Source organism: Oncorhynchus tshawytscha, linkage group LG23 (genome assembly GCF_018296145.1).
Source record: "Oncorhynchus tshawytscha isolate Ot180627B linkage group LG23, Otsh_v2.0, whole genome shotgun sequence".
Lineage (NCBI taxonomy): Eukaryota > Metazoa > Chordata > Actinopteri > Salmoniformes > Salmonidae > Oncorhynchus > Oncorhynchus tshawytscha.
In genome coordinates this window covers 9,280,831-9,297,071 of record NC_056451.1, presented here as the reverse complement: position 1 = coordinate 9,297,071, position 16,241 = coordinate 9,280,831, and the positions used below count along the sequence as shown (strand labels likewise).

The window sequence follows — 16,241 nt, the reverse complement described above, 5'->3', positions numbered from 1 at the left end:
CAAACTCGGTCTCAACCTTTAAGTCCTTACTGAAGACTTATCTCTTCAGTGGGTCATATGATTGAGTATAGTCTGGCCCAGGAGTGGGAAGGTGAACGGAAAGGCTCTGGAGCAACGAACCGCCCTTGCTGTCTCTGCCTGGCCGGTTCCCCTCTTCCCACTGGGATTCTCTGCCTCTAACCCTATTACAGGGGCTGAGTCACTGGCTTACTGGGGCTCTCTCTTGCCGTCCCTGGAAGGGGTGCGTGCGTCACCTGAGTGGGTTGATTCACTGATGTGGTCATCCTGTCTGGGATGGCGCCCCCCTTGGGTTGTGCCATGGCGGAGTTCTTTGTGGGCTATACTCAGCCTTGTCTCAGGATGGTAAGTTGGTGGTTGAAGATATCCCTCTAGTGGTGTGGGGGCTGTGCTTTGGCAAAGTGGGTGGGGTTATATCCTTCCTGTTTGGCCCTGTCTGGGGTGTCCTTGGATGGGGCCACAGTGTCTCCTGACCCCTCCTGTCTCAGCCTCCAGTATTTATGCTGCAGTAGTTAATGTGTCGGGGGGCTAGGGTCAGTTTGTTATATCTGGAGTACTTCTCCTGTCCTATTCGGTGTCCTGTGTGAATCTAAGTGTGCGTTCTCTAATTCTCTCTTTCTCTCTCTCTCTCGGAGGACCTGAGCCCTAGGACCATGCCCCAGGACTACCTGACATGATGACTCCTTGCTGTCCAAAGTCCACCTGGCCGTGCTGCTGCTCCAGTTTCAACTGTTCTGCCTTATTATTATTCGACCATGCTGGTCATTTATGAACATTTGAACATCTTGGCCATGTTCTGTTATAATCTCCACCCGGCACAGCCAGAAGAGGACTGGCCACCCCACATAGCCTGGTTCCTCTCTAGGTTTCTTCCTAGGTTTTGGTCTTTCTAGGGAGTTTTTCCTATCCACCGTGCTTCTACACCTGCATTGCTTGCTGTTTGAGGTTTTAGGCTGGGTTTCTGTACAGCACTTTGAGATATCAGCTGATGTACGAAGGGCTATATAAATAAATTTGATTTGATTTGACTTTTTACACATTTTGTGACGTTACAGCCTTATTCTAATATGGTTGAAATTGTTTTTTCCCCATCAATCTACAGACAAAACCCCATAATGACAAAGCAAAACAGGTTTTTAGAAACGTTTGCAGATGTATTAAACATAAAATCTGAAATATCACATTTACATAAGTATTCTGACCCTTTACTCGCTACTTTGTTGAAGCACATTTGGCATCAATTACAGCCTCAAGCCTTCTTGGGTATGACTCTACAAGCTTGGCACACCTAATTTGGGGAGTTTCTCCCACTCTTCTTTGCAGATGCTCTCAAGCTCTGTCAGGTTGGATGGGGAGAGTCACTGCACAGCTATTATCAGGTCTCTCCAGAGGTTTTCGAACGGGTTCAAATCCGGCCTCTGGCTGGATCACTGAAGGGCATTTAGAGACTTGTCCCGAAGCCACTCCTGGGTTGGCTTGGCTGTGTGCTTAGGGTCGATGTCCTGTTGGAAGGTGAACCTTCACGCCAGTCTGGGGTCCTGAGCGCTCAGGAGCAGATTTTCATCAAGAATCTCTGTACTTTTCTTCGTTCATCTTTCCCTCGATCATGACTAGTTTCCCAGTCTATGCCACTGAAAAATATCCACACCGCATGATGCTGCCACCACCATGTTTCACCGTAGGGATAGTGCCAGGTTGCCTCCAGGCGTGACGCTTGACATTCAGGCCAAAGAGCTCAATCTTGGTTTCATCAGACCAGATAATCTTGTTTCTCATGTTGTGAGAGTCCTTTAGTTGCCTTTTGGCAAACTCCAAGCGGGCTGTCATGTGCCTGCCTTTTACTGAGGCAAACGTCTGGCCACTCTACCATAAAGCCCTCTTTGGTGGAGTGTTGCAGACATGGTTGTCCTTTCGGAAGGTTCTCCCATCTCCACAGAGGAACTCTGGAGCTCTGTCTCAGTGACCATCTGGTTCTTGATCACCTCACTAACCAAGGCCCTTCTCCCTCTAGGAAGAGTCTTGGTGGTTCCAAACTTCTTTTATTTAAGAATGACGGTATCACACTGTGTTTTTGGGGACCTTTAGTGCTGCAGACCCAGATCTGTGCCTCGACATAATCCTGTATCGGAGCTCTACGGACAATTCCTTCAACCTCATGGCTTGGTCTTTGCTCTGACATGCACCGTCTACTTTGGGAACTTATATAGACAGGTGTGTGCCTTTCCAAATCATGTCCGATCAATTGAATTTACCACAGGTGGACTCCAATCAAGTTGTAGAAAAATCTCAAGGATGATCAATGGAAACAGGATGCACCTGAGCTCAAGTTCGAGTCTCATAGCAAAGGGCCTGAATACTTAAGTAAATAAGGTATTTCTGTTTATTTTTTTGATAAATTTGAAAACATTTCTAAAAGTTTTTGCTTTGTTATTATGGGGTATTGTTTATTGCAGATTGATGAGGATTTTCTTTGAAATCCATTTTGGAACAAGGCTGTAATGTAACTAAATGTGGAAAAGAAAAGTCAAGGGGTCTGAATACAAAACAGTGGCTGCGCAATGTAGCAAACAGAGCAGCTGCATCCCCACTTTCAAAATAGGGGTGCGAATGTACGTTTTTGCACCCCTACTTTTTTTTGACTAGAAACTATCATGATCCATTGGGTATTTTGATATTTTCAGTGATTAGTAACGTACACAATCTCCCCCGTCGTCTCAAGATGAATGGTTTTGCCCCCTTGAAAGTTTTTGCAATTCAAATGCAAAACGGAAGGAATAGAGAAAAAACAAGAAATCGTTTGACCTCTACTTTTCCAAATCACGTCTTTGTCAGTCCTTCCCCATTGTGAAAAAACAGAAACATTCCAAAAGTAAAATTACACTTCCTTAAAAAACATTACAGAAACGCCTTCAAAACTTGCTTCGTTGTGCAACTCGTAAATATTACTTTTTGAAAATGTACAACCACCAGGCACATACAGTACGAGCTGACACAGGACTGTAAAATCAAGCATTTACCAAAACTATTAAGAGGCATAGTAGCGTGGATTGAATTATGTTGATTTATGACTACATGCACATTTGCTTTAAAACTACACAAAATTATAGTATTACTGCTTTTGAATAATTTATCTAAATATAAAAGCGATGGGGATTGTAGTGTTGGTTGATCAGTATGAATTGATGGGTTTTGATTGATTATGGTCTAGATACAATACAGTATGGCTGGGTGGTATGTGTGGATTGGTGGGGTTTGATGGGTTGGTTGATGTGTTTGGGTTGATTATGGTCTAGATACAGTACAGTATGGCTGGGTGGTATGCAGTACAGAGGGACTTCCTGGATTGCAGCACCAGGTTACAGGGAGAAGTAACAGACTGAGGACATGAAGTGACAGCTCACACCCATCAGAGACTCACAGTCAACAGGAAGAGAGAGCACACAGAGAGAGGTAATGTGCTGATTCAGTCTTATTCTTTGCATGGCAAAAATAAATATGTATTTTTTAAGTGCTTGGGAAAAAAGGGGCAAATCTGGACACAACTTGAAATGCTTTAACAAAACAAGTATCTCCTTGTTCCTTGGTAGAAACAATTGTTACTTTGTTTGTTACAATGAATCTCCATAATGACTTAGGTAAAACGTATGTAATTACTCTGTTACCATGTGGTTTTTAAAATAGATTCCAGACAATTAGGGTAAAATAAAACATTACTGGGACTTTGATATCTTCTCTCCATGCATTAAATTACAGTTGGGAAAAAATGGGCTAAGAAGGGTGTAACAATTTATAAACGTGCCATGAAAAGATCATGTCAGATGTTAGGAATGCCTCTGTATTCACAGCTGGCAATGGGATGAATTGTTATGGTCATAGTAAAGAACAAGAAGGCCTGCAGTCTGTTGAAGCTCCCTATTCACCACTTTATTGACAACGCTACGATCCAAAACGGATCATCATCAAGTCAAACTCACTTTTTAAAAAGAAATACACCATTCATCTCACATGATCACTACGCATGACGCATGGTGGGCGTGGAAACAATTCAATTTTGTGCACAATCAGAGGTATATATGGTCATATGTATACTCTTTCTGTGCTCCATAGCTGTGGACACAGACAAGGAGACCATAGAAAGAGGTAAAAGAGGACACACCCTGGTGTTGTGGTTGATTAATTGAGGCAGTGGAGGCAGCATGTGGGTCCTCATCTGGCCAACTCTACTCTTCTCTCTGGCAGAGAGAGCAACATGTCAAAGTAGGGTCCCTTTAATCATTAAAGTGTTATACATTTTGAAATCATGACTATTTGAATAGATGAGGTAGTTGCAGTGGTAAGGCAATTAAAACCCATTTTAATCTAAAATGATTCTGTATCATCAAAAATGTTACGGACAAGTGAAGTAGTATCCACGTGCTTCCTGTATTACTCATGATTATTAATTTCCCTCCATCAGGACAGGCCCCTACTGCAGCAGCTCCATCAGCTGCAAACACAAACAGCATCATCTTCAGTCCAGAATAAATAACAGCACAGACTGGCCTATGTGCTGTTATTTCATGTACTTTCAATCACTCTGATAGCGTCAAGCAGAACGCAGCAGTATGGTACAAATACCCTGCAAATGGCAAAAAAAAGGATCATCATATAATTTTCCACTCCAAAAATCCCTCTAAAGCTCAGGAGGGTTATAACCACAGAGTGTATCTACTGGAGACAGACCTGACAAAGGGGAACTGTAGCGTGATCATCAACGACATCAGAGAGAATGATGCTGGACAGTATCAATTCAAAATGAAAGGAATACCATTTATAGACCCACAGAAACTCACAGTAACAGGTATAGCATGACTATGTACACTGTAACAGGTACAATTAAATGTGTACGCTGACTGCAACATACAGGTGCATACCTCCAATTCACAAATGCCAAGATTCCCCTCCCCAAGTCTCCCTTTCCAAAGTCTGTTTTTTTATTAAATAGTGGTGGAATTTATGGGGCAGTTTAAATCAAATCAAATCAAATCAAATCAAATTTTATTTGTCACATACACATGGTTAGCAGATGTTAATGCGAGAGTAGCGAAATGCTTGTGCTTCTAGTTCCGACAATGCAGTAATAACGAACAAGTAATCTAACTAACAATTCCAAAAAAACGACTGTCATACACAGTGTAAGGGGATAAAGAATATGTACATAAGGATATATGAATGAGTGATGGTACAGAGCAGCATAGGCAAGATACAGTAGATGATATCGAGTACAGTATATACATATGAGATAAGTATGTAAACCAAGTGGCATAGTTAAAGTGGCTAGTGATACATGTATTACATAAGGATGCAGTCGATGATATAGAGTACAGTATCAACGTATGCATATGAGATGAACAATGTAGGGTAAGTAACATTATATAAGGTAGCATTGTTTAAAGTGGCTAGTGATATATTTACATCATTTCCCATGATTAAAGTGGCTGGAGTAGAGTCAGTGTCATTGACAGTGTGTTGGCAGTAGCCACTCAATGTTAGTGGTGGCTGTTTAACAGTCTGATGGCCTTGAGATAGAAGCTGTTTTTCAGTCTCTCGGTCCCAGCTTTGATGCACCTGTACTGACCTCGCCTTCTGGATGGCAGCGGGGTGAACAGGCAGTGGCTCGGGTGGTTGATGTCCTTGATGATCTTTATGGCCTTCCTGTAGCATCGGGTGGTGTAGGTGTCCTGGAGGGCAGGTAGTTTGCCCCGGTGATGCGTTGTGCAGACCTCACTACCCTCTGGAGAGCCTTACGGTTGAGGGCGGTGCAGTTGCCATACCAGGCGGTGATACAGCCCGCCAGGATGCTCTCGATTGTGCATCTGTAGAAGTTTGTGAGTGCTTTTGGTGACAAGCCGAATTTCTTCAGCCTCCTGAGGTTGAAGAGGCGCTGCTGCGCCTTCCTCACGATGCTGTCTGTGTGAGTGGACCAATTCAGTTTGTCTGTGATGTGTATGCCGAGGAACTTAAAACTTGCTACCCTCTCCACTACTGTTCCATCGATGTGGATGGGGGGTGTTCCCTCTGCTGTTTCCTGAAGTCCACAATCATCTCCTTAGTTTTGTTGACGTTGAGTGTGAGGTTATTTTCCTGACACCACACTCCGAGGGCCCTCACCTCCTCCCTGTAGGCCGTCTCGTCGTTGTTGGTAATCAAGCCTACCACTGTTGTGTCGTCCGCAAACTTGATGATTGAGTTGGAGGCGTGCATGGCCACGCAGTCGTGGGTGAACAGGGAGTACAGGAGAGGGCTCAGAACGCACCCTTGTGGGGCCCCAGTGTTGAGGATCAGCGGGGAGGAGATGTTGTTGCCTACCCTCACCACCTGGGGCGGCCCGTCAGGAAGTCCAGTACCCAGTTGCACAGGGCGGGGTGAGACCCAGGGTCTCGAGCTTGATGACGAGCTTGGAGGGTACTATGGTGTTGAATGCCGAGCTGTAGTCGATGAACAGCATTCTCACATAGGTATTCCTCTTGTCCAGATGGGTTAGGGCAGTGTGCAGTGTGGTTGAGATTGCATCGTCTGTGGACCTATTTGGGCGGTAAGCAAATTGGAGTGGGTCAAGGGTGTCAGGTAGGGTGGAGGTGATATGGTCCTTGACTAGTCTCTCAAAGCACTTCATGATGACGGATGTGAGTGCTACGGGGCGGTAGTCGTTTAGCTCAGTTACCTTAGCTTTCTTGGGAACAGGAACAATGGTGGCCCTCTTGAAGCATGTGGGAACAGCAGACTGGTATAGGGATTGATTGAATATGTCCGTAAACACACCGGCCAGCTGGTCTGCGCATGCTCTGAGGGCGCGGCTGGGGATGCCGTCTGGGCCTGCAGCCTTGCGAGGGTTAACACGTTTAAATGTCTTACTCACTTCGGCTGCAGTGAAGGAGAGACTGCATGTTTCCGTTGCAGGCCGTGTCAGTGGCACTGTATTGTCCTCAAAGCGGGCAAAAAGTGATTTAGTCTGCCTGGGAGCAAGACATCCTGGTCCGTGACTGGGCTGGGTTTCTTCCTGTAGTCCGTGATTGACTGTAGACCCTGCCACATACCTCTAACCCTAACATGGGTCTGATTATGTTTCTCTGATGTCTGGTGCACAGATGTGAAATTCACTTCAGAGTTTGTATTTTCTGTGTCCAGCTCTGACCCAGAAGCCCTCAGTGTTGACTCCTCCTCTGACAGAGGGAGAACCAGCGACCCTGACCTGCACCGCCCCGGGGATCTGCTCTGGAACTCCTCCTAACATCACATGGACATGGAGAGGGACAGGAGACAACATCACTGAGCTCAGAGACAACACCACTACACAAAGGAGAGTGGATCTGACCGCCTTCACAACAACCCACTTCTCAACTTTGACCTTTACCCCCTCAGCTAAGCATGACGGCACCAAGGTCACGTGTCTGGTGACCTTCAATGGAAGCGTCACCACCAAGAAGACACTGAAATTGAATGTGACACGTAAGTACTGTACATTATCTGACCTTGTGCTTCAGCAGAAATTAAGTGGGCAGAGTGAGAGAGAAGCTGCAAGTCACCCTAAAAGAATAAGAAGAAAAACACGGATGTAAAGATATAAGTTAAGATACTTTGTTAGAGAGCCACAGCTTCCCAGTCCCACCCAATATGAATGCAACATATAGATGTACAGTACGTGCTTTGATTGAGAAAATATGCTTTTTTCTTCAGAGGATTCTTAGTATTCTGAGCCACTTCTAAAATCATACATGTGTTGTTCTCTTTGTAGAGGAAGTATCTAAAGACATCTTGGCTGTGCTGTTGAACCCACCACTGATTACTGCATTTGTGATTGGTGCAGCCTGCTCAGCCACCATCGGTTGTATCATCATCCTGTGTTTCACAGGGAAATATAAAAAGTACATGCATCCTATTACTGTCGAACAGATACTATTCACTGAGTATGTTGTTTTAAAAATCAATTGCAGATTGTCTAACATATCTATATTTACTATCAAGAACATCAGATTAATTGTCAAAAGTGCCAATGCCTTTCACCATATTGTAATCGAAGTGCTTGCTAACCCCCCCAAAATACAGATATTGAGTAATTTAATTTGTAATATTTTCCTTAGACGCAAAGAGAGGACCCCAAAGAACTTCGACTCCAAAAGCCCTTTCACGAACCTGGAAATGGTGGCATGTGAAGACCAACAGGTGCAGTATCCGTTTTTTTTCTTTATTTCCAACATTCAGTTAGCATTGACATGCCAACAGGAGTTTACAAGACAACATGAACAGGTCTGGGACCACCAAGCTAACAAAAGACTCATTACACAGTTATTTATGTAATGTAGAGAGATGCAGGACAGGCAGTGATGGGCGAACAGACACATCTGCAGGTGGAGCTGAGGGAGGGAACTGAAAACGGAGGGCTCCAGACCAGTGGAGCTGCGGGACACTCTGCCCCAGGGGAAGAACCAAAAGAGGTGGACTACGCCAGTATCAACTACTCCCTACTGAAGAAGAAGACACCTGAGGAGGCAGAGAAGAAGACCACTACCACAGAGTCAGACTACGTCGAAATCAAACGAGAGAAGAAGAATGAGGGGGGAAAAGATGGTGGAGAGGGGAGTGGTGTGATGGAAGAGGTGGAAGGGGAAGAGATGATAGGGAAGGACGTGGAGAAAGAGAACGGTAAGCCAGTACAAGAGACAGATGAAGATACAGCGCTTTACTCCAACGTCAAGGCTATTATTGGTGGAGAGTGACACAGCAATTTTGTCTAGAAACATGGGAGATAGCACACAGTACTATGGCTTCTATTATACAGCACTGCTGTGTTTTCTCATATTCCAGACTGAATGTTTTGTGATGATACAGAGACTTTGTTTAACTGAATCTACTGTAGGTAATAGTTTTGGTACTTCTTTATTTTTCAGCCCTGTGTCAGCCGAAGCAAGTATTTTTGGGAGGGTTATACGTATTTTTTAAGGAAGTTAATGTAATGTTAATTTTGTAATGATTCTGTCTTGTGTCACCATGGGGAAGGACTGACAAAGACATGGTTTGGAGAAGTAGAGGTTTTCTCCTCTGTCCTTTCATGTTTTGGCATTTTGATTTAACCCTAAACCTATTTATTGAGGCACTACCTTACTTTTGATGGTTGTGTGTATTTATAAATGTATGAGGGAAAGGAAGTAACCCGCACACTGCTCTTGATAGTACCATTGATCTTTAATAAACTTGTGAGGTTTTTTAAATAGCACCCTTATGTAGACCTAGCCCCGCCCACATCCGTTCCACGCATCGAATGGGGTTGGAGGCGAGGTGAAAAACAAATCACTGCTACCAAATATAACAATATGCATTTCATAAATATTCGAATAAAGTGTGTACATAAAACGTATTAAACACGTCTGTAAAACCACAATGAGGACATCAACCTACCAAGCAAGTTTTCATAAATCCTTGGGTACAGTGTAAGAAAAACGTCAGAGTAATCTGAAATAGGGGCATAATTCATTTTCAAATGTACAACATCAAATACACAGGCATTTCAAATTTAAGAACTTAAGGAAATAGTGTATGGAGGGTGAAAATCCAAAAACATTCTCTTTTGCTTAGAGTATTATTCATCTCACCTCCCCTGTCTGATGTCTTAACCTTCTCTATGCCACAAAATCTAAAGGCAGAAATGTCATGTTTAGGTCATTAGAATGTACTGCGACTGTATAATCCCTGTCGTTTCTCCTAATTGAATTTGTATGTTCACTGATTCTCTGTTTGAGAGAACGATGGGGTTTTACCGACATAGCACAGCCCACATGGACATTTAATAATGTAGATAACATGAGTGGTGGCAACACAATCTCACATTCAATTCGTGCATTTGTGTACATAATGCATTTCAGCAAATTTTGTGCGTGTTTGTGTTGCTTAATTCGTGAGAAAAGACACGAATTTATGTGCTACTTATTTTGTTCGAAAATACTCATTTAACCACTAGGCTCCACACAGGCCTATGCAACAACCATTGACACGATAGCCTATATTTAATTGTTGTTCTTCTTTATGGCTAATTCGTCGTTATGAATATACAAAAATATTGTCTTCATTTAATCCTGTTTTAAAATGTATAGTTGTATGCCTATATGTACTGTTTTAGACTTGCTGAACAGAATTTGTGAGAAAATATACACATTACGTGCGACTTAATTCGTGGGGGAAAATGGTTTTATTAATGCCAATGCTGTTTTCTATGCTTGATTTCGTTTAATACTTTGGGATACTGGTGCACTTGTAATCAGAAAGGGCATTTTTTCATATAGGCAACAGTACACGATTTTCGTCATTACGCATTACATATTTCGTGGAGCCTAAATTACACAATTGTCTTCATAATGCATTTATTACATGCTAAACAAGTTAATGTAAAATAATGAATTATGTTGGCTTACACTTATGTCACTTCCAAGGCCTTAATTTTCTCATTTCCCACTTGTTATTCCTATTTGGGGGGTCATTCAAGTGAAACATCCCAGTAGGAACTAGGAATTTCCCGAGAACTCTGATAGCATTTGAACGAGGCATTGGTATGTGTAATAGACAACAGTAGGGTCTGGGTCGCAGGGTGTCCAGCCCTCATACCCATTCACGACCACCGCGGAGCGAGTGTCAGTAGCCTACTGTGTGTCCGTAAAGTCAACTAGTATAATTATTGTTTGTGAAGTAAGTATGGTGATTATTATTACGGTTCTGGTCGTCTGAGATTCCAACAGGCTATAGAACAAACAGTATAACTATAGAATTAAGAAACAAAGTAAATAAAGTAAGAATGAAATGAATGCACAAAATAAAATATAACATTGACAAATGTTTGGTTGCTTTAACATATCTACACAATTCTATTTTCAAGAAGCAGTACCAATGTTTAGCCTACATCCAATGTTTAGCCTACATCCAACGTCTAGGCTACTGTCTTCAGATGTCTTATTCGACTAGTAGTTGTTCTGAAATGTTTATTGCTTGCCTACATTTTACTCCATCCTCTATGTTTAATATAACACACACACACATTAATTATTAATTTCGGGTATCCTACCCTGATGTGAAGTTTGTTCTATGGAAAGTATTTGACTCTGGCCACAAAATGCGGGAAATTAGAAGGGGGGAAGGGGGCTCTTGCCTGTCGAAATCCCTTCTATTTTGGGACTGGATGGCCTGGCACACGTCAGAATCCTTTTGGCAGCTCATGTTGACCTGTAGTGTGTGCTGCAGAAAGTATTTGACAAGAGCCACAACATTAAGGAAATTAGAAATCTACACACCTGATTAAATTAGTTTGAGTGGTTCATTACTTTAATCCACATGTGTGTCAAACTCCTACCATGGGAGGTCCGAGTGTCTGCAGGTTCTTGCTCCAACCTTGATTGATAAATCAAGGTCACGAATTACTAAGGGACTCCGCTCACCTGGTTAGGTTGTCGAGGTGTTAATTGAAATGAAAAACCAAAAACCCGCAGACACTCGGTCCTCTGTGGAATGAGTTTGACACCCCTGCCTAATAGAGCTAAACTCAGCAATAAAAATAAATGTCCTCTCACTGTCAACTGCGTTAATTTTCAGCAAACTTAACATGTGTAAATATTTGTAGGAACATAACAAGATTCAACAACTGAGACAAACTGAACAAGTTCCACAAACATGTGACTAACAGAAATGGAATAATGTGTCCCTGAACAAAGGAGGGGGGGGGGGTCGAAATCAAAAGTTACAGTCAGTATCTGGTGTGGCCACCAGCTGAATTAAGTACTGCAATGCATCTCCTCCTCAGGGACTGCACCAGATTTGCCAGTTCTTGCTGTGAGATGTTACCCCACTCTTCCACCAAGGCACCTGCAAGTTCCCGGACATTACTGGGGGGAATGGCCCTAGCCCCACTCCCCGATCCAACAGGTCCCAGACGTGCTCAATGGGATTGAGATCTGGGCTCTTCTCTGGCCATGACAGAACACTGACATTCTTGTCTTGCATGAAATCACGCACAGAACAAGCAATATGGCTGGTGGCATTGTCATGCTGGAGGGTTGTCAGGATGAGCCTGCAGGAAGGTTACCACATGAGGGAGGAGGATGTCCTCCCTGTAACGCACAGCGTTGAGATTGCCTGCAATGACAACAAGCTCAGTCCGATGATGCTGTGACACACCGTCCCAGACCATGACGGACCTTCCACCTCCAAATCGATCCCGCTCCAGAGTACAGGCCTTGGTCTCGCTCTCTCTCTCCCTCTTTCTCTCTCCCCCTCTCTATCTCTCCATCCATCCTCTGGCTGCATTTTAAGTGGAGACCTTTTCTCTTTTAATTCAGCTTTCTTCCCATTTCTTGTGTTTTCAAAAACCAAACCAGGTTGTAGTTTAAACATGCCAACCAACTGGAGGAAATTATTAAAAAAATTGTAGCTTAAAATAAGTAACCAAATCCCACTGGCCCAGGTACTGTTTAATCTGTCAACTAACAACACTCACTATGCACCTGAGGCTATGGCAGGTAACCTATATCTAGGTTACAATAGTAGTCAACAGTTAGTATGACACATTTTTACATTACAGTGTGACATGTGTCGTCGAAAGAAGGAGAAGATGACCAAAGTGCAGTGTGGTACGTATTCATAATAATTTTAATGAAGATGAATACTGAACAAACACAACAAACCGACAAACGAACAGTCCTGTAAGGTGCAACAAAAACACTAAACAGAAAATAACTAAAGCCTCAAGCTTAGTTTTAGTACCAGGCAAGGTCCATTATCTGATCTGACCCATATGACTGAGTCTTTGAAACCCATGTCACCTTCAAACACACACACAGCACTTCTTTAATGGGGTTGAGAAGGGTCAGGGCTTGACGTTTAATGTGAACTCAACGTCATCTCCTTAGTTGGCCAAACTCTCTTTATGAATTGCTATTCGTATCTCACGATTCAAGCCCCATGCCAGAGTGGACCTCCCCTGGTGCATTCCATCAGTCAAAGTTATGTGTATAGGGCTATTCTTTCTGACACTTTCGTATCCACCTTTCATGCAGAATGGCTCCTGGCTCCAGCTGTAAGCTGTGTCCTAGTTGTAACACATCAATAGGAGTCGCATCAAAGAAGTGCATGTTCTGTGGTGCAACAATAAAGCTAAAGGTCAAGTTAGATGCCCAAAAAATGAAGGCAACTGATGAATGGACAAATAAGACAATGAAGACTTGGAAGATATGCAACCTTGGTTAATGCAGCAAACAAGCTGGTAAGCTTTATTATGTTTTCCTCAAAAAATATTTCTGCATTTCTAGCTTAGGGAAATGATTGGCCCTATGCACTTATTTGTTATTGTCTCATTGTGTCATTTACACATATTCTAAGTCAGAACCATCCAGAGTAGTGATGCTAGTCGGGCGGGTGGGTGCGGGCAACGATCGGTTGAAAAGCATGCACTTAGTTTTACTAGCTTTTAAGAGCAGTTGGAGGCCACAGAAGGAGTGTTGCATGGCATTGAAGCTCGTTTGGAGGTTTGTTAACACAGTGTCCAAAGAAGGGCCAGTTGTATACAGAATGGTGTCGTCTGCGTAGAGGTGGATCAGGGAATCACCCGCAGCAAGAGCGACATCGTTGATATATACAGAGAAAAAGGTCGGCCCGATAATTGAACCCTGTGGTACCCCCATAGAGACTGCCAGAGGTCCGGATAACAGGCCTTCCGATTTGACACACTGAACTCTATCTGAGAAGTAGTTGGTGAACCAGGCGAGGCAGTCATTTGAGAAGCCAAGGCTATTGAGTCTGCCGATAAGAATGCGGTGTTATTGACAGAGTCGAAGGCCTTGGCCAGGTCAATGAAGACGGCTGCACAGTACTGTCTTTTATCGATGAAGGTTATGATATCATTAAGGACCTTGATCGTGGCTGAGGTGAACCCATGACCAGCTTGGAAACCAGATTGCAGAGTGGAGAAGGTACAGTGGGATTCAAAATGATCAGTGATCTGTTTGTTAACTTGGCTTTCAAAGATTTTAGAAAGGCAGGGCGGGATGGATATGGCTCTGTAACAATTTGTGTCTAGAGTGTTTCCCCCTTTGAAGAGGGGGATGACCGCGGCAGCTTTACAATCTTTGGGGATCTCAGATGATACGAAAGAGAGGTTGAACAGGCAAGTAATAGGGGTTGCAACAATTTCGACGGATCATTTTAGAAAGAGAGGGTCCAGATTGTCTAGCCCAGCTGATTTGAAGGTATCCAGATTTTGCAGCTCTTTCAGAACATCAGCTGTCTGGATTTGGGTGAAGGAGAAGTGGGGGAGGGGCTTGGGCAAGTTGCTGCAGGGGGTGCTGAGCTGTTGGCCAGGGTAGTGGTAGCCAGGTGGAAAGCATGGCCAGCCGTAGAAAAATGCTTCTTGAAATGATCAATTATCGTAGATTTATCGGTGGTGACAGTGTTTCCTGGCCTCAGTGCAGTGGGCAGCTGGGAGAAGGAGCTCTTATTCTCCATGGACTATACATTGTCCCAAAACGTTTTGGAATTAGTGCTACAGGATGCCAATTTCTGTTTGAATAAGCTAGCGTTAGCTTTCCTAACTGACTGAGTATATTGGATCCTGACTTCCCTGAAAAGTTGCATATCACGGGGGCTATTCGATGCTAATGCGGAATGCTGAAATATGTTTTTGTGCTGATCAAGGGCAGTCAAGTCTGGGGTGAACCAAGGGATATATCTGTTTTTAGTTCCACATTTGTTAAATGTGGCATGCTTATTTAGATGGTGAGGAAAGCACTTTTAAAGAGCAACCAGGCATCCTCTACTGATGGGATGAGGTCAATATCCTTCCAGAATGCCCGTGCCAGGTCGATTAGAAAGGCCTGCTCGCTGAAGTGTTTTAGGGAGCGTTTGACAGTGATGAGGGGTGGTCGATTGACCGCTGACCCATTATGCACTCAGGTAATGAGGCAGTGATCACTGAGATCCTGGTTGAAGACAGCAGAGGTGTATTTGGAGGGCAAGTTGGTCAGGATGATATCTAAGAGGGTGCCCATGGTTACAGATTTGGGGTTGTACCTGGTAGGTACCTTGATAATTTGTGTGAGATTGAGGGCATCTAGCTTTGATAGTAGGACGGCCGGGGTGTTAAGCATGTCCCAGTTTAGGTCACCTAACAGTACGAACTCTGAAGATAGATGGGGGGCAATCAATTCTCATATGGTGTCCAAGGCACAGCTGGGGGCTGAAGGGGGTCTATAACATGCGGCAACGGTGAGAGACTTGTTTCTGGAAAGGTGGATTTTTAGTAGAAGCTCGAATTGTTTGGGCACAGAACTGGATAGTATGACAGAACTCTGCAGGCTATCGCTGCAGTAGATTGCAACTCCGCCCCCTTTGGCAGTTCTATCTTGTTGGAAAATGTTATAGTTAGGGATGGAAATTTCAGAATTTTTGGTGGCCTTCCTATGCCAGGATTCAGACACGGCTAGGACATCCGGGTTGGCGGAGTGTGCTAAAGCAGTGAATAAAACAAACTTAGGGAGGAGGCTTCCAATGTTAACATGCATGAAACCAAGGCTTATACAGTTACAGAAGTCAACAAATGAGAGCGCCTGGGGAATGGGAGTGGTGCAGGGGGCTGCAGGGCCTGGGTTAACCTCTACATCACCAGAGGAAGAGAGGAGGACTGTCCGTCTAGTTCGTTCGGGACAGAGAGTAAAAGGAGCAGATTTCTGGGTGCGGAAGAATAGATTCAAGGCATAATGTACAGACAAGGGTATGGTAGGATGTGAGTACAGTGGAGATAAACCTAGGCATTGAGTGACGATGAGAGAGGTTTTGTCTCTAGAGGCACCAGTTAAGTCAGGTGAGGTCACCGCATGTGACAATATTGGGCAGGGCTGGAGGCTCTACAGTGAAATAAGACAATAATCACTAACCAAAACAGCAATAGACAAGGCATATCGACATGAGGGAGAGGCATGTGTAGCCGAGTGATCATCGGGTCCAGTGAGTAGCAATAGACAAGTCAGGGAGCCAATTCAGTAGTGCTGCTAGTCTAGGCGAGCTGGAGACATGGTGATTCAGACAGCTGGCGGGCCGGGGCTAGCAGATTGGCATCCGGGGACGTCGCAACAGAAGAGCCTGTTAAAACCACCTCGGACGGTTATGTCGGTAGACCAGTCATGTTGGATCGGCTGGGCTCTGTGTCTACAGTA

At 43.9% G+C, this 16,241-nt stretch overlaps 1 protein-coding gene across 2 annotated transcripts; it reads left to right on the top strand.

Annotated features, from left to right (window-relative positions):
- The first annotated feature begins 2,673 nt into the window (after positions 1–2,673).
- Positions 2,674–10,881, top strand: LOC112223026. 2 transcript variants are annotated; one of them, XM_042304533.1, is made up of 7 exons: positions 2,674–3,468; positions 4,126–4,275; positions 4,475–4,858; positions 7,186–7,506; positions 7,793–7,922; positions 8,139–8,220; positions 8,361–10,881. In XM_042304533.1, the coding sequence occupies exons 3-7, from the start codon at positions 4,813–4,815 to the stop codon at positions 8,772–8,774; spliced, it is 993 nt and encodes a 330-aa protein (XP_042160467.1). In that variant the 5' UTR covers positions 2,674–3,468; positions 4,126–4,275; positions 4,475–4,812; the 3' UTR covers positions 8,775–10,881. The 2 variants fall into 2 exon arrangements, with proteins under 2 accessions (XP_042160467.1, XP_042160469.1); XM_042304535.1 differs by lacking the exon at positions 4,126–4,275.
- The last annotated feature ends 5,360 nt before the right edge of the window (positions 10,882–16,241 follow it).

Excerpts from the sequence above, each read along its gene's own strand:
- LOC112223026 (XM_042304535.1), top strand. The coding sequence starts at position 4,813 with ATGAAAGGAATACCATTTATAGACCCACAGAAACTCACAGTAACAG. Across the intron at positions 7,507-7,792 it reads ACTGAAATTGAATGTGACAC|AGGAAGTATCTAAAGACATC; the intron begins GTAAGTACTGTA and ends TTCTCTTTGTAG. Across the intron at positions 8,221-8,360 it reads TGGCATGTGAAGACCAACAG|AGAGATGCAGGACAGGCAGT; the intron begins GTGCAGTATCCG and ends TATGTAATGTAG.